Source organism: Meleagris gallopavo, chromosome 2, assembly GCF_000146605.3.
Source record: "Meleagris gallopavo isolate NT-WF06-2002-E0010 breed Aviagen turkey brand Nicholas breeding stock chromosome 2, Turkey_5.1, whole genome shotgun sequence".
NCBI classification, from domain to species: Eukaryota; Metazoa; Chordata; class Aves; order Galliformes; family Phasianidae; genus Meleagris; species Meleagris gallopavo.
This window is the reverse complement of record NC_015012.2, coordinates 44,336,885-44,363,368: the sequence shown is the minus strand read 5'-3', so window position 1 is coordinate 44,363,368 and position 26,484 is coordinate 44,336,885. Positions and strand designations below refer to the sequence as shown.

The 26,484-nt window shown below is 42.5% G+C and overlaps 1 protein-coding gene across 1 annotated transcript; it reads left to right on the top strand.

The window, feature by feature from the left end:
- LOC100548689 (solute carrier family 22 member 3) lies at positions 1-25,967 on the top strand. Its single transcript, XM_003204079.4, has 11 exons — positions 1-551; positions 8,822-8,925; positions 10,516-10,670; positions 11,832-11,997; positions 12,668-12,785; positions 17,332-17,429; positions 17,568-17,782; positions 20,676-20,784; positions 20,991-21,103; positions 22,114-22,213; positions 22,934-25,967. The coding sequence occupies exons 1-11, from the start codon at positions 138-140 to the stop codon at positions 22,989-22,991; spliced, it is 1,650 nt and encodes a 549-aa protein (XP_003204127.2). The 5' UTR covers positions 1-137; the 3' UTR covers positions 22,992-25,967.
- The last annotated feature ends 517 nt before the right edge of the window (positions 25,968-26,484 follow it).

The window sequence follows — 26,484 nt, the reverse complement described above, 5'->3', positions numbered from 1 at the left end:
GCCCCGGTCTGCCTGCAGCCTGGCACACTGCATGTCGCCGGAGGATCATGCACGGGGGCACCCGTGGGACATGAGCACAGAGCTGCTGCAAAGCGGAAGCCCTGTGGGCACACTGAGAGGGCAAGCTGCCTCGCACCATGCCCTCGTTCGATGAGGTGTTGAAGGAAGCCGGGGAATTTGGAAGATTTCAGAAAAGGGTCTTTTTCCTCCTTTGCCAGACAGGCATAACTTTTTCATTCCTGTTTGCCAGCGTGGTTTTCCTTGGGCAGGTGCCGGACAGCTATTGGTGTCGGATACCTGGGGCGGCTGATTTAAGTGAAAAGTGCGGCTGGACGCTGGAAGAGGAGCGAAACTTCACAGTGTTGCCCTTGCTGCTGGTGAATGGCTCCTCCGGTGGGCGCTGCGAACGGCTGGATGTGACCTGGGATGCGGCAGCCGGCTGTGCCAGCCCCCTCACCCTCCGCCTCGATGACAGAGTGGGCAGCCCACCACTTGCCACCTGCCAGGACTCCTGGGTGTACCAACAGCCCCACGCCTCCATTGTCAGCGAGGTAAGGAAACGCTCTGTCCCCGCCTCAGCGCTTCCCTCTCGGTGTGGGGTTGCAGTAGGAGGACCCAAGGATGAGTCGTTTCTTCAGGCGCTGATTTTCCTTACTGGGTTGGCTTTGGTCCCATGAACAGATCAGGACAAAGAGTGAGAACAGTTGTCAGTGTCAGACTTCCAGGGAAAGGTGAGCTGAGCTGGATGCCTCCTCTTACTGCTCTCATTGCTCTTTTGCTGGAGGGATTTGACGTTAAAACAAAGTGATGCCCTTGTGGCTAGGGCTGCTGGTGACCAGGTTGGACCAGCAGCATGTGTTGTCCATGTCTGCAGTGATGAATACTGAGGTTTTCAGATAGCAGTGAAAACTGGCAGCTGGCTCCCTTCTGAGATCCAATGGGAATCAGCTGAGACTGTTGTGTATACTAAAGAAAAAAGCAACACATCCATGCTCAAAGCTATCATTCAGCTTCTCTTGAAATGTCAGAGTGCCACCAAGTTCCTGTTACCACTGCTGGTAAGCACTTGTAGGTGTGGTGACATTTGTGAGCTGTGAAAAGCCACGTGCAGTGCTGTCCTAGAAAATCTTCTGTGCAGTCTGTAATAGTGAAGTAAGTTTACAGTAGACCTCTCCAACTGTGTGACCAATGCAGTGATGAAAAATTACTAGTGTGCTTTGGGAAGCTGAGCAGGAAATAATCAAGGTGCAGTGCAAAACATGGCAACATAGCTGCTGACTGTAGCTCCTGCCTGACTCACCAACTTTGACTGTGCTGGAGCTGTGCCCCTGAATTGCAGAGTAGGGTATAGCAGGTGAAGCCTTGAGCAAACATGAGGCAAAAAGTGGTGTCCACCCCAACCTCTCAACTTGCCACTCTCCCCATCCAGCTGAGACACTGCTGCTCACAGTTCTCATGGTCTTCAGAGCAAAGTTTTGTCCCCTGAACACTGGTTTTAGGCTGCAAGTGACAGGTGGGAGCTGGTGTCCAAATCTGGACTTGGCTGATGGTTATGGTGACAGGAAGATGAACACTGTTGGGCTGTGGCAGGGAGGCTGTGCTGCTGATATGAGGCATGCTGCTGGGGTCAGGACAAGTGTAGTGTCTTCTACCTAGGAAGCCGTGCTAATCAGCTAACTGGTAGCTTAAGGAAAAAAAAAAAGGAGATTCCTTTAGTTTTCCATTTTTCTCCCTTCAGCTTTGCTGTGGCATGTGAGTTGTGCCAACAGGACTGTGTTCAGAGGCTGTTTATGGCCTTAACCCTTTTGATTTTCTGGGTGCATTGAAACACTCGGCATGGCTTAGAGAAAATGAAACCAATCTTTGTGCTGCCGCCGTAAATGGGAGCGAAAGGTTGAATGTTCACTGGCAAACCCTGTGCACAGCTGCACTTTTCTGCCTTTGTCCTGGGGCACCTGCCAGGGTTGTGTAGAGCAGGAGGGATGTGAGGTGTTTGGGGAAGCACTCCCAATGTGCCAAGAGAACAAATTGAGAAAAGCAGAAAGAAAGGGCTTGTGAGTAGCTGAGTGTAGAAATGCCTGTCCTTGCACAGGGACATCAGGTCACACTAGCAGTGTCACCGCAGCTCCAGGGTGGTGGGACACTTCAGTGCTTGGGCTCTTCATAGTTTTGCAACATTTGCCGGACAACTCACAGCCATGAGGCTCAGTTTCTTCACGTAGTAAGGAAACCTGTGACATGCACATCCTGGTTCGGCTGCTTTGAGATCAGCTATTAAAGGATCTTGATTTGAGATGATTTAAATCCCAGTTTTAATTTAGTCTCCTTTTACTCATCTGAGGTGCTAACAAATAATGACTGAATTTAAGTAGATCTCTAATCGGCTTAAGCAAATCAATAAACACCTTCTCCTTTTCCCATGCGTCTGCTATTAAATGCATCATTTTGTCCATGTATGTGCAGAAGTTTTTTTGTTTCTTTCAACTACCTTAAGAATTCTGGCAACTTGTATTTGCTCCCATGTCTGCTGGGGAACAGAGCATGGCTTTTGTCCTTCCACATTTGGGAAGAGCAAAATCTATTCAGAAATCATCATAGGAGCAGTGCTTAGCAAAGCCTGTCAGTATGGCCTAGTGACAGGTGAGAGAGCAGTGCTAAGGGTTTCTTTAAAAATCGTCTGATGTCCACAGGCCCTGAGAGGTGATCCACCCAGGTCATGGTGGAGTCATCCACTGGCACTGTGGTGAAGTAGACTTAAGCAAAATGCACCTGGGATGATTTAAAGGTTTTGAGATACCAGCAAAGGCCTCACAATGTGTGAAACTTGGCTGAGATCCCTCTAATGTGGTAGCATCTTTGATGATGGGTCCGAGTAGATGTCTGAGCCAAGTATAATCTTCTCCTATTCAACTTGATGAAGTCTTCTGCAATTCCATGTAAAAATGAGAGGCATAACTGTGTGCATCATGTCGTGGTTTTGGCTGGGATAATCATAATTTTCTTTGTAGAGGTTGGTATGATGCTGTGTTTTGGATTTCTGATGAAAATAGTGATAATAACACACCAATGTTTTAGTTGTTGCTGAGGAGAGTTACACAGAGCCAAAGGCTCTTGTTTCTTGTGCTCCCCTGCCAGCGAGGAGCTGAGGGTACACAAAAAGCTGGGAGGAGACACAGCCAGGTCTGGTGACCAGGCTAGCCAGAGATATAGATATGCTATGCTCGGCAGTAAAAAGTAAAGAAGGAGGATGTTTGGAGTGACTGGCGTTTGTCTTACAGCTGCTACCTATGATGAATACCTGTGATGAAAGGGTAATGGTTTGCAAAGTACTAAATATTTTACTCAGGCATTTTTGGTGATAATGACTCCTTCAGGCATGCTCATGAATTACAGTCACACCTGTAGCTTGGGTTGCCTGTCAAGGTGCATGAAAGCATGAGGAAAGTCTGGCTGCTCAGATAAGCAGCTACGTCACAGCTGGTATATTTTGGGCTTATTAGCAGCCAGGGGTTGGCAAAAGTTCAGCAGAAGGGACTGATTCCAATCTGTCTTGCCTGCAGCAAGTCTCTGTGACACAGATGATGTCATTTGAGGACCTGGCAGCAACTTATAGTCAAAGTGTGAGGTCTGAGGTGGACAAATAATAATTCAGATGTATCCTGTTGCACCTGCTGTGAATAAATCTTCTTACTCCTCTGCTTGCCTCAGAAAATAAGTCAGCCAACATTTGCAGAACCTGCAAGTAGGACAGTAATGTTTGTTTCAGTTTCTGCAGTCTCTTAGCTCAGGGAATAATGCAACAGTCCAGTTTTGGCTGGAGATAGCACAGCTGGTCTTTTTGCTCTTCTTCTCTGAAACAAGAAACATCACCATTGAAGCACTGATCTAGTGTGATCACTGTTGCTGGCACAAGAGTACATTGTCTTATTTCCACCATCACTATGGGATTAATATTAAGCAGCGAAGGGAAGGTGGAAAAAGGCAGACGTGAGCTCAGAGAGAAGTAATAGCTAAATTTCCTACAAAACTCTCCACTTTCCCTGTGTGAGAGGAGCTGGAGCTGTTCCTTGCAGTTACATCAATGAGGCTGTTTCTGTTGACTCAGTTGAGTTAGCTGGTACCGGTTGAGGGTTTGGGCCTTGGTTTGTCATACTGTTTTTTGGACAGATGTTTCTTAAGATATTATATGTTTCTCTGGGAGCAGAGTAAAGGCTGGCTCCATTTGTCCTGTTAAGTGCTCAGCTTGAAATAAGACATGGAAAATGACTGTGTCCTGTAGAACTCTTTCAGAATCTTTTACAAAAAGATTATTTATCCCTTCCTCTGTATGTGTTTGCAGGGGCTTTCATTGTATTAAATATGCGTTGAAGATAGCACTTTAACTGTCCAGAGGATGTAAGAGATGAGAGAAGAACTGCCCAAAAACAAACAAACAACTCCAATTTTCCTTTTGCAGTAGGCATTGTCTTAAACTCTTTGTTGCTGTTTGGCCATTTGTATGGATGCCACTTAACACATGTGTATAGGCTTTAACCATGCTGTCGAAACTGAGCTGATGGGTTACTGTAGGTCTCTTTCATCAAATGATGGGTGAAACTCCACAATGGAACTTTATTGTGACAGGTAAAAAAATACTTCCAAACTCCTACACAAAACTGCAATGCTTTGAGGAGATTTTAATGAAATGTTATCATTTAAAGCAATGCATCTCTGCAGGAGGAGCTATGCTGAAACATTTTGGGACTTGGTGCATAAAGCCTCTTTGTATGGGAGCTGCTGAGTCACAGCCTGAACCACTGATTGAACACCTGGGGAAAGGACCCGGTCAGCCCTGGGAGAATAGGTGAAGGCAATTCAGCTGTGTGACCATAAGGGGTGAAGCCTGGCTGCACCTCTCTTAGACCTCATTTAAGGGCTGATTGCTCCTGGGGAAGGTGCTTTTTCTGGAGATCCCTTCTAGGTGAAGCTTTCCCTTCCAAACCTGGAATCTTCTGATACAGGTGAGCAATCTGCTTCCCTCCTTTATAGCAATTTTCTATTGTGCTGGTCCTTCTGTCATTGCACCTCTATTGTAACGCCTTTCCTATCGTATTGATCTGTCCAATTGCTACATCTCTCAAGTACAAGGAATTACAAGTCTGCTGTTAGCCTTCATGTCCAGCTGAAATGGAAAAAACTTGTCTCTTGCCAAACCTACGAGGAAATAAGAGGTCGCCACAAATTGTTTTGTGATTCTAAGTCAAGTACGAACACTTATTCTGTTCTCATCTTAGCCAGTTCCCATTCCTTTTGTAAGAATTTATTCTCTGATGAACTACAGAGATCAAGTGCAAAACCTCTTCCTTATCACAAAATGATCTAGCTGAGGTAGTTTGATGCTACTTTGGAGATCAGCAAAGAAGTGTACCAGTATTGCTCCTTCAGTTGCACCAAGAGGCAATTCTGCCTTGGGATTTCATGTGAATGTTCAAGCTTCTAGTGTCTGGGAAGACATCTATCACTGGGATGTTCTTAGCTGGACTGTCCACCTGCCTGTACTGCTAGGCCTTCAGGGTAGGAGGGACTGATTTCTCCTCTCTAAGGATACTGTAGAGGGGGATATCCTGAAGAAGATAGTTCCTATTGCCTGTCTCACCCTCAAATGCCAAAGGAAGACTGGACACAGTCCTGCTCACTCTGATGCTTTCCAAAAGTTTCTCTAGGATATTGTCCCAAATTTTGCAGCAGATAAAGCATGCTGGTGCAGCCATGGAGTAGCACTTCTGAAAGGAAACTCCACCTGGATCCTAGTTTGTTGAGGTTTATATGGCACTCAGCGATGAGCCATCACTCTCATGTCTCTTCTTCAGATTATTTTCTACTGGTGTGAGCTATAGCTCTTCTTCCCTGGGGGTCCTAAACTTGTAACATTACCAATTTTCAAAAGCAAGCTAGATCGCAGGAGAGGGTAGTTAAGTTTTTTTTGGTTTGCTATGGAAAGAACATGTACTGTCAATGAATGGGTTCTCCCCTGATTTCATTACAAGGATTCCTTGATGTCGCCAGATATATTCGTGCAATTGCTCCTGATTGGCAGATTCCTCACAGTGTGGACCCTATCTGCCTGTGCATGGGCATAGTCTATGTGGGGATGGCACAAACATCAGCCTGTGCTGGAGGGGCACGTGTCCTGTTCTGGAGCAGAAAGGAGGCACCACTCCTCTCCTATTTTTTGGAGGCTGCTAGACAGGTGGAGACGTTTTAGCAAGGAGGTGTCATACAAGAGTACTACTGGCTAAATGAAGACACTGAAATCCTGGGTATATAGATGCGAATACTTTTCCAGTGACAAAAATAGGGGAATAACTATTAGGTAGAACTAAGACTGTCTGAAGACTGCTTAAGCAAAAAGATTTCCAGAGGGCATGCAATTCTCTTGTAACTGTTAAATTCTCCCTTAAAGATAGTTTGCAGATGAAAAGACGTTTACAGGGTAATCACTTAATTACTAGCTGCTAGGTCAAGCAAAAAGAAAAGGTTCAAGAGCGCTTATCTGTACCAGAAGTTATGTAAATACATAAAAATAACAGAGCATGGACTAATTCAGGTGTCTTCACTAATCTCTTCAGAAAGAACACATAGTTTTCTAGAAGTTCTGTGTTTTCCTGTTTACAAGAACATTTAAAATATTTCACTATATTGTTAGCAGAGCTAGTTTCATCTGTGTTCTATGTCATCTGAGAGTGATGTTGAGATGAAAGACTGTTCTCCAGTAAATACATTTTTCTCTGAATGTTTCTGGCACGCGTTCTCCCACTCTCTTTTTTAACTGCTTATTCACACTGCCTGTTTATAGCAAAGAGAGATCAAATTAATTAAAGATTAAATATATATTATTTGCAAAAAGCATATATCAAAAATATATGTTTCCAGAACCAGGGCCTGGGTAAGGCATGGTGCTCCTCCACATGGCCATCCAAGGGCCCATCGCTGCCACGGGCCTCACAGGTTTTTGACTTTGGCCAAGGTGATGGTGCTTGGTGGCTAGTTCACAGCTGGCATGTCAGAGCTCACTCTTCCCTGGCTGTGGTGCTCTTAAGTTACTTTTGCATCTTTGGAAATTTCTCTCTGCGCTTTGAAGGGCGGCATGGCCTTCATAGGATGGCAGTTCCGTAATGTATCGAGGGTTGTGGTGGGGGCACTTCAGGAAGGAGATGGCTGAAACAGGAGTGAGGGCGTCACCTCACTAGCACATTGTCATCTCAGACACCTTGCTGAGCTACCTGTGCATGGTCAAGGGCAGGAGGCAGGCAGCCCCAAAGGACAGTACCCTGGCTCTTAACTATGGACACCTCCCCTGGAATGGGTTGAATCAGCTCTGGCAGTGCCCTAATGACTGATTCAGACAGCCAGCTTGCTACATTGGGGTGAGACAATCTTACTGTAAAGGGTGGGGATTTTGGTACCAAATGTCAACAAGGAGGTCATGTTTGCTTTCAGAGAGCAGCTCTTCACAGAGCTCCATGCGTGTCAGTAGTTGTACAATTGTAAACAGATTTGAGATCAATTATTCGCCCCTTCCTGGGAGAACTGGTATGTCAGCTAGGGAACAACAGTAATACCAATACAGCTTTTAAGTGTTGAAATCTTGGGCTTGGTCACTGAAATCAATGACTGAATTCAAGGGAGAACTATTTCCTTAATGGATTTTGGTATCTGTGTAAGCATAATTTCATTCTGACATTGCTTTAACAGTTTTGTTATTATGTGTATCTTTTAATTTTTTCTCACACTGATTTTATGGGTGTTTCTGGCAAGGCAGTAATGCTCTTACTTTATTCGCTATTCTCATGTTCCCTATTTTCCCTATTCTCGCTTTGGCTGTTCTGGCTTATAAGTGGAATCCACTCTCATGACCATCTTCTGAAGAAATAAGTATCAGAGGACTTTTTGATCTCTAACTCAGGCAATTCTGTGAGGGGCTCTTAAATCTCATCCTATATGAACTCCTCTCTGCTAATCTATCAGCCTCATATTTCCTTCCAAGGTCTGAATCACAAGGAGCTGAGCTGTTTGTGAGGTGGTAAGTATTCTTAACCCCTCACAGGAGAGACTATTGACTCTCCAAGCCATGAAGTCAACCTATCTGTTATTCCTGGGGACTGCTGGCAGAGCAATGTGAGAACTTCTCTGCCTTTCTTGGAGAATGACGTATTCAGACTGACTCCACAGGTATTTGCTGGAAGGAGAATAAAGTGGTGTGAAGGCTCATGTGAAGTCATGTTGAGAGCTGGAGCACAGATGCAGGCTGAAGCTGGCTTTCTGCTTCGAGGTCCTGTGAGAGCAATTGCTGCATTGTACAAAAGCTCAGCTGAGCAGCAGCATTCAGCTCTAGCCTATGCATGAAATGAAGGCTCAGCTGGCCAGAGGAACCTTGCCAGAGGACCTGCTGACCAGGTGTTGTGGTTTAACCCAGCAAGTGGCTGAACACACTACACAGCCCTTTGCTCACTCCCACTCTTCCCTGTGAGATGTGAGAGAAAACTGGGGGGGGGAAAAGAAGTAGACTCATGAATTGAGATAAAACTGTTTATTAAGATAGACAAAAGAAAAAGGATAATACTTATGACTATATAAATATATATGTGTGTGAATGTATATAACAAGTGATGCACCATCAAAACCAACTGATTCCTGCATGTAAGTAAAACTCCAGTTCCAGTGAGCTTCTTCCTCATCTTCTCACCCTTCTCCTTCCTGCTTATGTTGTTTCTGTACTGCTATGCTCTGGGGATGATGTTAATCTATCTAGGGTGTTTACACTTCTCTCTTGTTCCCACAGTACAACCTTGTGTGTGGCCGTGCCTGGATGTTGGATCTCTCACAGGCTATCCTCAACCTGGGCTTTCTGGCTGGTGCCTTCACCCTTGGCTATGCAGCAGACAGGTAAAGTGTTAGCACTGCTGTCCTTCTATTTGTTTGGAGATGAAATAAGTTGTAGTGACCTGCAATAAACACACATGACCACTTTGGAAGTTTAGTGAACTTCGGGTAAACAACTTCAGTCTGGATTAACCAAACCTTGACTTCTTTTTTGGGGTGGAATCTTCAGGCAGTGATACTTCCCGATCATACTTGGACTTTAAAACCAGAACATTCATTTCCAATGTTTTCTGTACACATCTGGACCCAGGAAGGGTAGGACACAGAAGGTAAGGACACAGAATGAAAAGGATGTATTCATAAGAGCTTTCTGGGCTAGTGATTACTGGAAAATATGTAAGGGAACCATTGAGGAAAGCAGCTACTTGAGAAGGAGTGGGCACAGTAGGATAACTGTTCACATGCTGGACTCACATGTGGACCATCAAGATCATAACTCTGTACTGTCTTTAACTGTGCTAGGGCTGGATGAATGTCAGAGAAAAGATGTGGCTGACAATCGGGCTTGGGCAGCAGCCCACTATAGAGCAGGGAGCTCCCGTTATTGCTACCTATTTCCTTCTTAAAGTGGAAGAAGGAGCCTGGCTTCTGCTTTGTGTTGGTAGTTACTGATTGACAGGCAACCTGTGCTTTGTCTACGAGCACCCCTGTTCACTATTATCAGTTATCAAAGAAAAATAAAGGCAGAAATAAAGTATTTTATGAAGAAATATACACTGTCAGTGAAGTGGACAGCAAGCAGAAACACTTACAGAATTAACCTCAGAAATTACAGAATGTAAACTCAGAAACCTAGCAAACGAGTACTTTTAAGGAAAACCTGGTCTTTGCAAGGGTTATAGTACTAACTATAGGAAAGAGGAAGACATGTCATGGCACTGGCAACTTAGGATATCTTTGCTCAGTGTTTGGTTGTGCAGTTGTAATACTAGTACCTTAAGACTGTATAATGAGAGATATTGCAGCTAATTATTACATTATGTCCAGGAGTACCCATGTATTACTCATAATGTAACTACAGAACAACTATGATTGCTATGCCTTGATGGAGCCACTGGAGGAATATGCTTTACCCAAAGCACTAGACTTTTCTTTTTGAAAAAGAAGAACTCAGACTGAGAAGAACTGACTGAAATGAAAATAACTTCCTATCCTGATTATTGTCCCATAGCAATTCTTCTCAAGAAATCTTTTGAACAAAATGAACAAATGTACTAATCCTTTCTGGTAATATAAACTGTATCAGCTTTCAGTTTCTTTTTAAAACCACAGCAGTAACAACACCAGAAAAGAGAGAAATGGAAATTCTTGTTGTGTTCCAAGGACGTGATTGCTATTAAAACTATAGGGAGGTTTTACTGTGTTTTTCTTTCTCTTCTTTTCCCTTTTTTCTTCTGGAATTGTGGCTTTCCTTCAGCACACCCATTAATAATGACACTTTGTTTGCTGGAAAATGAGACTCATGAATAAGCTAGGCAGACTTGAGAACAAAGCTTTGGAACAAGGCATGTCTCAAAAAGCACCTTTGAATTTAACATTCAAATGAGATGGTACACTCTATTGACTATCATGATTTTTTTCTTTTTTCAACAGATATGGCAGAATTCTCATCTACCTGCTCTCCTGCCTTGGAGTTGGGATATGTGGTATCATAGTGGCATTTGCACCAAACTTTACTCTATTTTTGATCTTCCGTTTTCTCCAAGGTGTCTTTGGCAAGGGAACTTGGATGACATGCTATGTGATTGGTGAGAACTGTTATCTTCTATTTTTCTTTTTCTGGCTCAGAAAAGTGAGGGAATGAGGAATGGAGGACAAGGAGTCTGGTTATGTCTGCTCTTGATAATTTTCCTTGAACAAAGGGGATGACAAATAACCCAAGTCCATCTTATTTAATGCATTTATCCTCAGTGACAAGGTGGATGCATGCAAATTGTAACTTGGTATGATCCTTGCTCTGGGCTCATGTTGGAACTGTATATGTGGGAAAACAGCCATTGGTCTGCTTGCAAAACATGCCAGGAACCCTTATAGAAGCTCAACAGAATAGTTTCCTTACCTGACAATGTCTGCTCACTTATTGGTACAGAAATAGCCTCTGAGAATGATTGCCAGTGCAAACTTGTTTCAATATTGAGTACAGATATGAGATGGGTATGAGCAACAGCATATATGCCTACTTGACCTTGTGAGATCTCATGGAGAAGAGCAAGGAAGAAATAATGCGTAAGGGCAGCCTAGAAAGAGTGACATCCTTCAGAACTGTTCTGATTCTCCTTTCATATGTGTCACCACACTATCTGTGTGTAGCAGGTCACAGGAAATTCAGAAGCAATGCAGCTTTTCCTGTTGACAGGAATATTGTCTGACATATGGACTTGCACATGTTTCATAAACAGATACATTCACAAAATAAAAAAGTCCAGCAAGGGATTAAAAAAAGGCTATGTTTGCTCTAATAAATAAAGCAAACTGCAGACCATATCTTAGCCCTCAGAGCAATCAGCATGGCAGACTCTCTTCCCCGTGGAAGTTTTGTCCGTATTGACTGGCCCCTGCCTGAATGATCCTCTGATCTGGAGCATGAGCCAAAATTATGTGAGGGAGAATGCAAACAACTGCTACTAATTGTGATGCAGTCTCAAGACCCTGGTCTGTCCCTGTTTCATTTGTTAGTAAATGTGCAGTCAGAGACCTCTGGTTGAAGAATGGTGGATAAATTAATGGGGTGGTATCACTCATGTTTGGACAAACCTGGTGACAGCTTATACAGCTAAAGGCAAGATGCTGGCTAGACAGACTGACTTGAACTGATGCAGTACCATCCTTCCTTATGGCCAACTGCTGACATTTTTCTTTTGAGCTGGGTTTGTTTCTGTTTTGTTTATTTTGGCTTTCTATCTGTTCAGTGACAGAGATTGTTGGTTCTGATCAGCGGATCGTTGGGATTGTGATACAGATATTCTTCACCCTGGGAATTATGATTCTCCCTGGAATTGCCTACTTGGTTCCCACCTGGCAAGGGATCCAGCTGGCCATTTCACTGCCCAACTTCCTTTTCCTACTCTACTACTGGTAACATTGCAATCGTTGCTCTTATTGCTATTGCTATTAGAACACCTTGAGACCACCGCAGTGGCTCAAAATCTCTAGTGTGCAAGATGTAAATTAGGAAGGAGATCTTGCATGTATGTATATGTACTCACATGTACATACTAAACCGTATATCCTTCTCTTGCATGTTTTACTGTTTCTTCAAAAGTTTTCTGTCATTGACAAGGCACTTTTAGACTGATTAATCTTAACTGCAAGTAAGCAGAAACTGAAACACTAATCTATGGTCTTGCTTTGGACACAGTTTATAAAATATGTATATATTTTATTTAAGCTAGAAGCTTGCTGGTCTGCCGGTTCTTGAAAATACACATGGTTAATGTTGACATTCAGTAGTACCTTGCTGTTCTACCGACAACCTGTTGGCTTGTTGGTTTTTGTACTTGATGTACAATGTGCAGATAAGTTAGTTAGATTTCTTACTTTTGAACTTTGCTAAGCATTGACATGGTCTTTTTCCTCCCTTCTTCCCCTCAAGGATGACATACTGTGAGGGAGGCTGAGGCGTTTTCTCTTCTAAAGATTGAAAAATCAGTGTATAAAAGGGTATAAAAGCAGGCAAAAGTCAAAGGACTTTACTTAAGATTTTAACAGGCAAAACCCCCTGTTAATGACTTCTCTGTTTTTACAGGGTTGTTCCTGAATCTCCACGTTGGCTTTTGACACGCAAAAAGGGAGAGAAGGCATTAAAAATCATGCACGACATTGCAAAACATAATGGAAAATATCTCTCGCCACATTACTCTGAGGTACTGTCATCTGTCTGAGCTAGCTTTTTTTCTAAGATTAAAAAAAGTGGCTCAATGTGGGCAGCACTCAAAGCATCCGACCAGAACAAGATTTTAGTCACCATACTTAGGTTGTTAAGTGCAGGAGTGTTGGAAAGTGCAACTGGCTGGAAAGACAAGGGCTGGAAAAAAGTTTGAAAAACAATGAATGAAGTCTCTCATTTGAAACATGCCTACTTTAAAAACCTGCAGATTACTAACCTAAACACTAGCTATACACTAATTCAGAAATTTTCTTATTGAAAGGAAACTACTTACAGAAAATGCCCGTCTATGAGCATATAGTAGTATCCGTAATGCCTATGTACATGCCTATGCATTCATTCTTACATGCCTGGAAAATTATCATGTGTGACTTTTAAACTAGAGTTTTCCTGAAACTAAGAACAAAGACGTTAGGATGGTAGTGTTTAGAGAGGACTAGTTTGTCCTATCCTCTCAGGAAAGGTCATCACAATGTGTGCTTTGTGGTTGGTATCTCACAAAGTTATTTCCCGTTGCTTTCCTTTAGAAAGGGAGGAACTGAGATTTATCTGAGTTCTTTTTTTTTTTTTAAAAAAAAAAGTGGTAACGCTTCACAAAAATCCTAGAATATTGTTCTGGATGGACCCCAAGCAAGTTTGATACTTTCTTCCTTAAACACCAGACAGCTCTTTCAAATGCACAGGATTTTATTTGCTAAGAAATGTGCTCCATAAATCAGTCACTCAGCTGAAGCTGTTCTGCTAATTCAAGAGCATTCCTGCCATAACTACAGACTTTGCAAGAAGCATACAAGAAGTCTGCAAATATGGAAGTATTATAGAAACGCTAGATAGTTTATACTTATATTCCATTGTATTTCCACTTCATTAAGTGTATGTTAATGACAGCTCAGGAAATTAATCTTCACACAGCAGGCTCTGTAGAGAAGCTGGGCCCTAACCTATGCTGTGCCTCATAAGATATGTCTCTAGACTAATGATTTTCTAAAGTCAAAACTAGACATACTATCAGGGATTAGTGTGCTGAAGCACACATTTCCATAGCCAGATGCTGTATTTATAAGCAATTTCAGTACCATAATGTTGCTGTAATTAAGTTTTCGTATGTTACATTGTTCAGGGGAACAGGAAAGGGGTAATGATTGGGGGGGAAGTTTTTTAGGGAAAAAGTTATACTTAACTTCTGTGGCCAAGAAAGGGAATATACAGAATAAAACTGTTGTATGTTAGTGAAACAATGTGATTGAGGGAGATTTGAGGAGAGTTAATAGCTTAGGCCAGCAATTAGTGAGCCAAGTCACCAGTGAAAGCCAAAGCATGAATGTAATACCAGCCAAGATCAGGAAATCACCTTGAACTGTCCTACAAAGCAGAATGAGCTGTGCTGAACTAGCCTTTGGTACGACAGAAGGGCAGGTTGAAATCAGTGAGAGATGAGTAAAACTGAAAAGGCTAACTAATGAGAAAGAAATGGGTAACTCTGCTCATTGTGCTTGGCTGGGGCAGATAGCCCAGTGAGGTTTATCTGTACTGTTCAGCATCACCCAGTGCTGAGCATGGCCAATGGTGGGAAAAGCATTGCTGCTGCAGCTCTCCCCCTGCATGCAGCTCCTGCACCCTCTTCCCCCTTCCCCTCCTCTCTGGACATCAGCATATTCAAAGCATCGTATCAGAATGCAGATGTCTTTCCTACTTTTTGCTATAAGGCATTTAATTTCTTTCAGAAGTGTTCCACCTCATGATCCTGAGGCACTCATAGCTGCAGCAAATTAACCCAGCTTCAAGCTGAATCTGTTCCTGAGACTATTTCAATATGCAATGTGTCCTCTTTGGCGCTGTGCCCAGAGGAGAGACAGTATCTCCAGGAAGCACGTTAGCAGAGGAGTGAGTGCATTTCTCACATTAACTCACATCAGAGTTCTCATTCACATTGCAACTCCAGAATTTCAGGTAGAGAAGTGCAGGTGTGGAGACATGGGGGTGAGAAGCATTATCTTTCATCGTATTTTGGCTAAGATTTTCCTGTCCCTTTATAACAGTTTCATTGCCTGCATCCCTTGTATGGCTCTGGATACATAAGCCTTGTTTTTACTGGCACACAGAGAACACAGATGACCTTTGTGTAAAAACAGATAAACATTTCTTTGCTCTTTGAGTATGACACTGGCACAGTTCAGCTCTGTACAGAACTCATTAACTTTGTTGTATATTATAAATCTTTTTTCCCAGTTGCTTGTAATTATCTTACTATTTATTTTTCATGCTAATTGTTTCATGCTTGATCTCTATCCAAAAGGAGAATGAGCCATGACTAGTTGAGTAAGAATTGCTTCTTGAGAGAGTCATGGATCAAAATGCTCTCTCCCTTTACACACAGGCATTTTCAGTATATATATTAGCTTACATGTGTGTTATACATGTGCACACATGTTGTCCTGCACAGAGTTAAGTATGTGCAGACTTATGTCTCTGCTATGAGTAGCCATTGAAACTTGTTATTGAAAAACTGAGATGTAATTCGATGGGACATAAACATGTCATGGAAGTTGATTATAAAACTTCCTGCAGAGTCTTCACATTGTGTATCTTTAGAAACATGGCCTCTTGTCTTTGAATTCCTGGCTGCACTGATGTGAATAGCAAAGCTCTCCATGACTTCAAGGGAGAAGAAGAGAATTTTCTTCCTGACAAATTCTTGACTCTTCAGTATTTTATTTCTTCATCTATACAGAACGCTTAGTTATGCTTGGGTTTATTATGACTTTATTGAAACATTAAAATGTATGGTAGCAGCCATGCTGGATTTATCTTCTGTCCTTTGGAGGACTAAAACCATATTTGCACAAAGGCACAGCTGATGGCTGGCAGCCTGCTCTTATAAATTTGTCATGTCAGCTTTGTAACCATACTATGAGTAAGTCCAAGAGCAGTGCAGGAACCCAGCAACCTCAGCTTGCCCTACAAAATGCTCTGGAATGCAGCAGAAGTGGCAGTGCTTTGAAGAAAGCTCAGGGCTACGGCTGCAGAAGAAAAGCAAGAGGGAGCAGAAAGGAAGTTCAAACAACTGTGGCATTTATCTCTCTACTTAGAAAGTTTTGTGACTCTCAGTTATGAAAAGTTGTGCTTACATACGGCCTTATAAATCTTACTGGAAGCATCTGTGCTGCTTTGTGATTTGAACAACAAACACAGAACAACAGCCATGGGCACAGCCCTGGCTTAGTAGAGGTGGTGTTCAGACAGTGCTTTGGCCTTTACCTGTTGCCTCTTCATGAATGCAGGTGGTTCTACGTACTTCTCTGTCTCATCCTATCTCCCTGCAGGCCAGGGTTGCCTCTCTGGGAACCAAAGTAGCCAGGCTGCCTGAAGTCCCCCTCAAAATGTACGGCAGTTTAAGTCCATGTTTCCTCAGCTTTTCTGTGAGCTGATGGAAGTTCCAACCATGGCTGCCAGTCCTTAGGCAGATCCATGGTTGGTCTCTGTTTAAAACCTCCTGTATGTTCTCTTCCTCACCTGCAAAAAGAACATAAGAATCAAAGGTCTGCCTGTTGGCTCAGACACCAGCATGTTTCTTAATGTTATGTCTCTGTAAATAGTGAATGCTTAGGGAACAAAATAAGAGCAATGTCTTGGGCAGGAGTAACCCATTCCTTCCCCTGACATGTTCCTCAACCTCTGGTCCCTGGCAGGCTTGGGAAACCCCCGGCCAGGTTCTCCTCCTGATTTGATATGTTTAAAAACTGGTGGCCAAGTCTGCCTCTGTGGCTGTGCTTAATCCTTTTTGGCCCAGCTAGTGTTCTGGCTCCACAAAACCCTAAGGCAGTGAGCTCCAAAGTATAATCATAATATAATCAACCAGCCCTTTTCTGTTATTGTTAAACCTTCTAGCTAATTACTTCATCATCTGCCTCATTATAATTGTGCTAGAGGAAGTGTGAGTAGACTTAACCTCTGAGGCACATGAGAATCATTAATCCATATTTCACAGGATTTTTAGTTGTTTCAGGGTAAAAGCCTTGCTCAGCATAGTGCTTTGTACTTGAAGTGCCTCTGAATTTGACCAGTTACATTTTGCAGCCCCTTCACAGATCTGTTTTTTCTCACACTTTCTGCTGCCCATCTGTGTCACCAGTGGCCATCCCACAACTCATTGCTTTGCTTGTCCTGTGGCATTCTCTGCTCAGAATGAGCATCATGTGGACAAAGCTATTCGTTGTCTTTCAAGGAATTCCAAGTCAATCTCTTTCAGTTTGCTATGAGGAAATCATTTTTCCACTCTCAAGTCAAGATTTGAGATTTTTTTTTTTCCAATTTTTGCTCTGTCTTTGCTAAGGAAACTCAGCAGCTGAATTCAGTTATAAGCTATTTCTAATAACTACACTGCTCTGGAGTGCTAGAAGCAGCAAACTAGGCTGTCAGTGTGTTTGCTCACTTAACTGAAATACTGCTGAGCACTGCATTTACTTAGATACTGTGCTGTCAGATGCCTGACAGTTGATTCTGCTGCTTGCCTTTCTCCTCAGATCACTGTTAGCAGCGTGGAGGTCACCAATCCCTCTTTTCTTGACCTGGTGAGGACCCCTCGGATGAGGAGGAACACACTCATCCTGATGTACGCCTGGTAAGTGGCCACAATCAGTGCTGCTTGTTACACTGGTGGGACATTATCAAGAATAACCCTCTGCTGACTTCTGGGGTATTTCCAGCCATTTGCAGTCATTTGTTTGCCTCACAGCACTATTTTGTCTTTGGTGTTTAGGTTCACAAGTGCCCTGATCTACCAAGGGCTTGTCATGCGCCTAGGAATTGTTGGAGGAAACCTCTACCTGGATTTCTTCATCTCAGGAGCCGTTGAGTTGCCTGCTGCTCTCCTAATTTTAATCACAATTGATCGCATTGGGCGGCGCCTTCCCTTCGCAATAGGCAACATTGTGGCAGGAATTGCATGCCTTATTACTGCCTTCTTGCCAGAAGGTAATTTCCAATTCTTCCCTACCTTGGCTTATTTAGGTATTATTTATTCTCTGTGACACCTCTTAAACAAGGGCGTGTAGACAAAAGTAAAAGGTGTCTAGTGATACAGGCGGAACTAAGAGTCATGAAACAACACAATTTATTTGCTCATAGGCTGTTCTGAGATAAGTCACAGAATCACAGTCACAGTTATATCTTTAATAAACAGTGAACAACAGATGGGTGTGATCTTGGAAAATGTGTATAAAGGCCCTGTACAATTTTGAAGGCACATGCAAGGGAAGAACACACAAACAGGAAGGGAAAGTGCATTCATTGACTTGGAAGACTCTTGATGGAAGAAATCAGTGGTTTAGCTAAGACACTGTTTGGAGTCCCCTCATTACAAAATAAAACTATGTCTGGGAAAATATTATGGCCCTAACCTCTTGAAATCTTCCTCTGGTGTCAGGGCTGTCCTGGTACTATCAGACTGTTACAGTGGCTCAGTGGTGCTAGGTTATTGTGTGCTCTGTCCACCCTCATTCATGCTCTCCCTTCCATCCTCGTCCAAGGAAGTAGGGGATGTGGCACACAACAGGAGTCTGGGCAATGCTGAGAGGGTAGAGGAATGGTATGGGTTTCAATTAAGTAATTCTTGTCTGATTTCAAGGGCATGTAAAGGGTCTGATGTCACTTGAAGGCTTCCCAGCACTCCTTCGTTTTCTTTAAATTGTTTTCCCTCCTGTGTAGCTGTTACATTGTATCTTCAAGTGCATATCCACAGGGGGACATTTGGAGATGCTGTGTACTGAGTGTTACCACATCAGTGTGCTTTGCCTCAGAACAGCAAGGAACTGGCAACCAAACAGGCATTAAAGAGGCTCATTTTTCCCAGAGATGTTCCTGTCAGAACAAGCGGCAGTTTCTGCTAACCAAGAGGTTTTAGTCACAGACTTTATCAAGGGACAATAGTTTTGCTTCAGAAGAGCCAAGAGGAACTATTTCAAGGGTGTGATGTGTTGACATAAGCAGGCAGATTTGCAATGAGTGCAAGATGAAATCCTCCAGATAGGACTGCTTGCTCATCTCCCTCTCAGTTAAGCTCCCTGCAAAGTGATTTCTCCAAAAGTACTTATTACTGCGTGTTTGAGGACCACTGAAGTCTTTGAATGCTGGGTCTGCTCTCCTGAAGGATTTTGTCCACCATGACTCAGGTTTCTGCTGCTGAGATCCCCTGTGTATAGCCAACATGGTGTTGGTCAGTGCTCTGCTGTGAACCACTGCCATTAGGGCACAGAGGGCCCAGTCCTGGGGGCTAAGGTACTCACAGATAGGACATCTGAGGTCCCAGTACTGCTTCAAGTAAAATGTTTGCACAGATGGGAGAAGCTGCACCAGCAGTTTGTGAGAGCCTGGTCATGTTGGGATGGTCACACAGGTCAAGATCCCTGGCTCAGGGAGGAGCTACACTCCTCCACTGGACTGAAGGGGAACCAGGCTGAGAATGTGGGCTTGTTTTACTATTTCCAACCTTTGCTTTTCTGGCAAGTGTTTAAAAACAGAGCTTTTCAGGGCAAAGGCAGTTTCACAACATAAGATGAAATTTGTTGGGGGTCTTGTTTGATTGTTTTGGAATGGAAAAACCTGCAAGTATCTGTTTTCTGGTTCTGACAGAACTGAAATGTTTTCTTGTTCCTCCTATTGGAGTTCTGAGAAAATACAGTCTCTGCCAGAGCCCTGTCCAGAAGCAGAGCTCCCCTTCATGCCAGGTTCAGGGTTACTGTTTTACTATCCTCCCAGTCTGCTCAGTCATGGTGTGTCCACACAGGAGACCATCCTCCTCCAAGGACATTGAGGTGCTCCACATTATGTTCTAGGTGTCTCTCCATCAGAGGCTATTGGCATTCCAGATGGAGCTGGAAGACTGCTGAGGGGTTTCACATGAGTCGGGATGGCTTTGCCCTGTGGTGTGGATGTGGCCATCACGCCCTTTGTACCTGGCTCCCTGTTAAGAGGCACTGGCCAGAGCCTGAGCAGAGAGAGACATCTCGAGTGGCTTGGGGCTGGTTGTGACAGATACAGTGCCAAGTGCCAGAGCAGGAGGATGCCTGAGAACATCAGCGTTAGGAGTGTATCCAATGTGCAATGGATAAAAAAATTATGAATTGTAGTTAGCCTACTCTAAGGAGAATGTTATGTTCTCCTGATTTAATTAGTTGGAAGTTATTTCTGTTTCCCCACAGCAGCATCTCATGATGCTGCAAAGCAATGAATGCCAAAATAGACTGATATCTGCAGCAGTTTGACTTTCAGTGTGGCATGTAAAGATTCAGCGTTGCTGTGTTGCAGCTTTTCCTGACAGGGCTTGGAGCTTTTAGGAGCATGAGAATGGAAATAGCATGTCTGAGTAAGACCTGAGGCCCACCTAATTCCTGACAAGGAATAACTTGGACAGACAGGCAGTGAGGATGCATTCTCCTCCTACCTGTCACACAAAGTCATGATTTATCACCAAAATGTTAGAGGCTGATTTGGCCAAGGGTAGGAACAGCTTTCCAAAATGCATTTTTCTTGTTAATCCCCAGCTGTGCAGTTGATTCTCCAGTCCCTTTTTCAAGCTTGGTAAGCTGCTGCTGCTCAGCAGTCAGTGATTTCACATGGCAGGAGTTTTTCTGTCCGTGAGGAAGAATGGGAGCATTGCCAGTGACTACTAGTGAGCTCAGAGCACCCAGAAGCAGCTATAGCAACCAGAGACTGCTCAGTAGATCCCACCTCAGCCTAAATGGGAAAAAATCCTTTGCTGTGCTGCAATCAGTGCATGTATCAAGGTGAAATTCCTGCAAGAGCTGCTGACAGCATTCTGCTGATGCAGTAAAGTCCCCCTCACCAGGGTTTCTTTCTGAATGGACAGATATTCCATGGTTCAAAACCACAGTGGCCACACTGGGAAGGCTGGGCATCACAATCGCTTTTGAAATCGTGTACCTTGTGAACTCTGAGTTGTACCCGACAACACTGAGGTAAGGCAAATTTTTTTGCTCTGCTTTTCACCATTCCCTATTTCACTGATTTTTAGTACAACTCATTTTCATCCAGTGTTTCCTAATTGAATAGCCATGCTTCAAGGTAACTTGCATATACTGATGAGATAATTTTGGAGTTAATTATATTGGCTCATCGGCTTGCTAGCACCTGTTAAATATCTGGCATTGCTTTTCTTTTGCAGAAACTTTGGTGTTTCCCTGTGCTCAAGTTTGTGTGACCTAGGTGGGATCATAGCCCCATTTCTGCTTTTCCGATTAGCAGCCATTTGGTTGGAGCTACCTCTGATTATTTTCAGTAAGAATTGATTTTAAATAGACTTTTGGTTGATATATTCTCCTAGCAGAGCTTTTCGCTTAGGGCACTAGTGTAGTGTGTGGCCTCATCTTCCCTCAAACCAGCCCTTCTCAACCATCATGCCTAGTGCCAGAGGCTGAACAGCAAATGGTTGAGATCTGGATGGTTTCACAGCATCCTGTGGAAGATCTCAGGCTCCCTTTGGTATCTGTATTGAAGGATGAAGATATGTGAGGTGTTTCAAGACTAAAGAACCTTGCAGCTAAGTCGTGTAATGGCAGAGGAGAAAACTTAATCTCTGGACAGTAGCAATTGACGTCCTTTAACAATTTTTATTTGGATATACACAGTTATGACTGTGGATGTTGTATTAGCCATAACTTCTTTTTCCTGTAAAAAACTTTTCCTCAGTTTAATTTTGAAAAAATAAACCCTGCAGAGTAAATGTGCAGAAAAAAATATATCTTTTTTTCCAACAAGGAGGCTGGAACTAAACCAGACTTAGAAGAGATATGTGTGGCTGGGAAAAAAAGGAAAAGGTACAGGATAAAGTGAGAAGGGAAATTGATGCTAATGACAAATTTAGCTTGGAAACATAAATGGAAAGACAAAAGATACTTTTGAAAAACCCTATTAATTTAAGAATAGAAGCATATAGAAGTACTGAGATGACATTATCTAATGTTGAAATACTTATGCTGATGAAGGATATATAAGATTTGACCTCTAAGATCTCTTATTTTGGGCAATTCAGGCTGCAAATGAAGTCATATTCCTCTTTTTTTTTTTTTCCTCTTTTTTTTTTGTTTGTTTTTGTTTTTGTAACAGATGCTCATTAAATTCACATGAAGGTACTCAATAAGAGTAGAACTAATCAGAAATACCTGTTGTACTTAAAAAATATCCCTTAAACCTTAGTCTGAGTAAGTTTTCCTTATCTGATGAACACTGAATATAAAAAAGTAACACTTTTAAGAATTGTTTTTGTTTTTCTTCCATGCCCATGGCAGGTATTCTTGCAGCTGTCTGTGGGATCCTAGTATTACTTTTACCAGAGACAAAAGGAATCTCTTTACCTGAGACAGTGGAGGATGTAGAGCAACTTTCAGGGTATGCTATGTATTTTCTAACTTTTACCTGATTGAGGTTTCCTGAGGATATTCTTCTCCAACCTTGTTGACCACCATAAATTATACATGTGTTTTGAGCATCCAAGTAAATTCCCTAGTCAGGTTGATATTATGAGCAGGTAATTTTTCCTAAATAGAAGTGTGAACTTTCCAGTACCACTAAAGCAGGTTGTTAAACAAATCACCACCCCACCAAAAACCACTGGGAGATAATCTATATTTTTCTCATTAAATTTATCTGTATACTTCTGGAGGCAGAAAATGATAGTGTACAAGAGATAGACTGCAAAGAATATCCTGCAGTTCTCTGGTCAAGAAAACCATCCATTGCCTCAATTAAAGTGTGCTGTGAAGAAGAGCTTTTGATAATGTGAGCTTGTCCATAGCTTGTGAAAGCTTCCACTGAATGAATTTATAACTGAAGACATATAGGCACAGCTTCCCCATTCCTAGCACGTGACAAACTAGAATCTTCAATGCACTACAGGCACACAGGGAAAATTTACACCTTGGCTTGCCTGGCAGCAAATTTCTTAATAAGCTAATGACATAGACTACTGTTTCCTACAGTGGGTTTGGATCGTGTCAACATTTTACCATTTCAATACACAACCAAAAAAACCCAAACAATTGAATGTCAGTACTGTGACTTGAACTACAACTCTTTTTTTCCTCATTTATGCCTTCTTTTTTTCTTCAGTCACTATGGTAAATGTGGGAAGAAAAAAAAACACCAGAACACCAATTCTTATATTTGATCTCTAAAGGATGATGTTGAGCAAAGGACTGTGATCTCATACTGGGAATTTCTTCTTCACTTGCCACCACTTTGAAGTTTGCTCCAGAGTAAGGATTAAATCCGTGTTCTTCTTCCAAGTATAAGGACATTCAGAAAAAGCGGTGTATTCTTCTGTAAATATGAAATAAATTCATTTTTTCTAAGTGTGTTGTTTCCAGGAAGGAAGCACTCTTTGATTTTGATAGAGAGCAGATCAGCTTAATTGCACTATCCAGCTCAATGAGCTTTTATTTATTTCTTTATACATTTGAGATGTTTATTGGATGACTTTGAATAACTTTGGAGAGGAAAAGATGAATATGTGAGCCTTTGCCCTTGGACCATCTGGACAAACAGAAGAACTGATGTTCTGATGAGGGAGAGCGCTAATCAGGGCAGCCCTTTTTGGATCAGAAGTGATGAGACTGGGAATCCATCACCCTGAGCTGCTCCTCTTACCCAGCAACACTGCAGCAAAAGCTCTATCCACTGAAGGTCTTTCTCAAATGTGGTAGCACTCCTCTTCTGTTACATAGCTGTCACTTCTTATTCAGAGCATTAGCTCTGCAGGTCAGATCATCCCACTGCCCATTGGTGCCTCCCCCCAGATCTGTGGTCTTGTGTCCTAGACATGCTGATTTTTTCCATTCTAAAATATACTCTGTCCATTTCTGCAAGCCAAATCATCTCACCCTGACTGGACCTAGGTGACTCCCAATTCCTTCTTCCCCTCATTGTTACTTGTCATCTTTTTGGTTGAGGATAAGTTATTTGGGATACTGACATGGATGTTAAGCTGTCTTGGGAAGATGAGCAAGGATGAGACAAGAACTCTGTTTACAGAGGGAAGCATTAATTTGATCCAGTTGTTTGAAGTTGACCTGTAGCAGAAACGTTTGATCTCTGGCTCTGCAAGTAGATAAGAGGGACACCTCACCTTCCCTTTCATCTGTATGACCTCCACCTAGTGCTGGGTCCTGGCCAGAGACAAACAATACCCTCCTTATAGTAAAGAACTTAAGAAGATGTGGTGTTTGAACAATATCTTGTCATGGACAATGAAGAATTAAACAAACAAAGGAAAACCATTGAGCTGTAGAACCTTATAAGATTAAAAAAAAAAAAAACAGATTTAGCATGAGCAAATTTAGAAGTGGGTTTTAAAACTTCATACCACAAATGATTGATGCTAACGTTAAGTTTAATGCAGCTGAATTACTACTACTCTAGTCTAATTATCTTATTAGCGCCAATAGTTTCCCATGCATGGGGTTTTCCTGTGGTGAGTTTACCAGTCATTTTAAGAATTCCTGACTCTCCCTGTCTTTTCTGATCAGCTGCCCATATCATCAATCCCTCTGGAGGAAACCAAGACCATTAGTAGTAATCTCAAACTCATGTTTGCCTACTCTGAACAGTTAGTAATGAAGGGCTTTCTTTCATGCCTATTCTTAATTTTCTGAGTGATAGTTAAAAGCCAATAAGATGCTTAGCAAAAGTCAGCAGTGATTGAGAAATGTGAAACTAAATGAACATCTCATAGTTTATCTATCAAATTGGTGATATCTAGAGTATGACCTGAAATTGGAGTGACTGCTGCAGGCAGAAAATCCCTCTTACACAAACATGCTCTTCTACTGATAGCTGTAAGCTCCTCAGGTTGGCTGGCAGAGAGCAGCCCTGAACTGGAAGTCATGAGCTTGCACAGCTTGGGTCTGAGCAAACCCACTGCAGCATCGCATTGTCCAGAGCTCAGCCCTGCCTTCCCAGCAGCCCACCAGCCCCACTGCCCTGGGGGAACCTTTTCTTTTAATGTTTTTCCTTCGTGAATTTTTATTTTTTTAACCAGTTTCATAATCACTGTAGCAGTCTGAGAAGGAATGTGGAGATCATTTAAAACAAGGAAATGTTAATATTATTTGCCAGCTTCTGTTATTTGTAGATGACTGAAAAGTGCTTGAGAAATGGGAGGAATGAAGGCTCCAGAATACAATTGGAGAAAGGGTAAAAGTGCTTCAGCATTTTCAGCCCAGAACAGTCCCCTGTCTACCTTCAGAGCTGAAGGTGATTCAGAAACCTTGTCAGCAGTATGAAGGCCTGGTCTAGGATGGGCAAGAAGGTGTCACGCCCCACCTCACTCTGAAGAGGCAGTGAATGGAAGGGACCAGACATTGTCAGCTTTAGCTGTCTTGCATGTATTATACAGGTCATTCTAGAGGCTCAGTGAGCAATGTGATCTGCCTAGAAGACAATGGATCACCCTACCATTGTTTAAGACACGTGTTCAATATGATAGCAGAAACCCAGGAGCTAAATTCTTCCTGTCTGCAAAAAGATTCCTTAGACCAGCAACCGTGTGGATGTGCTATTCAGATTAACTGTGTCTCCACCCCAAAATCTGGCTCTTAGGTGGGATGTGTGTAGCCTCTCTGGCATGTCTGTGTATTTCTACCCTGACTACAGTCTCTCATTATAGTGTATGTGAGAAAAGAATGACAACTCATAGGATGCAACCCATCTCCTCCATGGGCACTAGTTCTTGGGGGGAGCCATGGAAAAATGTGAGTATATTTCTAGGGGGCAACATAATTGCCATGTTAACAGCAGTGACTTACTGAAGTTATTTTTACAATGTGTTTTGGAAGAAAAAAAATCCCTTTTTGTACAATGGAAAACAAATGACAAAATTGAGAACAAAGAAAAAGTTTTAAATGTGAAGTAAAACATAAAATCCTCCAATGGCAGGAGACAAAACTGCTTCACAGTTCGGAAAGTTCAGAAAGTGCCAGGAGTACTTTTTTTTCCCCTAGTGAATATGCACATGTATATTCAGCACTGAATTTTAGGGATCTGTATGGGAACTACTGAATCATGGCCTGAACCTCTGATTGATCACCTGAGGTGAGCAATGAGTCAGCCCTAGGAGCACAGGTGAAGGCAATTCACGTGTGCTGCCGGAAGGGGTGGAGCCTGGCTCCACCTCTCCTAGACCCATTTAAGAGCTGAATAGCAGGGGAAAGGATTTCTTCTGGAGATCCTTCCTCTGGAGTTTTGCAGCGAGGCCAGGATACGGGTAAGCTTTCTATCTATTCTCTTTTTGTTATTATAATCTGCTTTGCCAAACTCTCTTGTTTATTTCATAGTTATAACATTTTTTTATTCATTGACTATATAGGGTCTCTTTCTTGTTTTTTTATTTTTTTTTTTTAAATTTCTTTCAAACTTCATGAGGAAATTTGCCATTATAGCATCGCAAATACACAGCTATATTGTAAGAGATGTTGGTCTTATGGGCACAGATTTCATTTCCTGTAAGCACAGGCATATTCTTCATTTAGAGAAGAAAAAGCTGTATGCAATGGTAAGACGAGTTACATAGTGAAACAAGACTGGTACTGTGGACGACAGAAGTTTATAATACACTACATGTATTGTCATTACTTGCTGTAATGACTGACGTTAGTCATTTCTCT

Bases quoted from the DNA above. Each gene is read 5' to 3' on its own strand.
- LOC100548689 (XM_003204079.4), top strand. From the start codon at position 138: ATGCCCTCGTTCGATGAGGTGTTGAAGGAAGCCGGGGAATTTGGAAGA. The intron at 552-8,821 runs GTAAGGAAACGC...TTGTTCCCACAG, and splicing joins ACGCCTCCATTGTCAGCGAG to TACAACCTTGTGTGTGGCCG. The intron at 10,671-11,831 runs GTGAGAACTGTT...CTATCTGTTCAG, and splicing joins GATGACATGCTATGTGATTG to TGACAGAGATTGTTGGTTCT.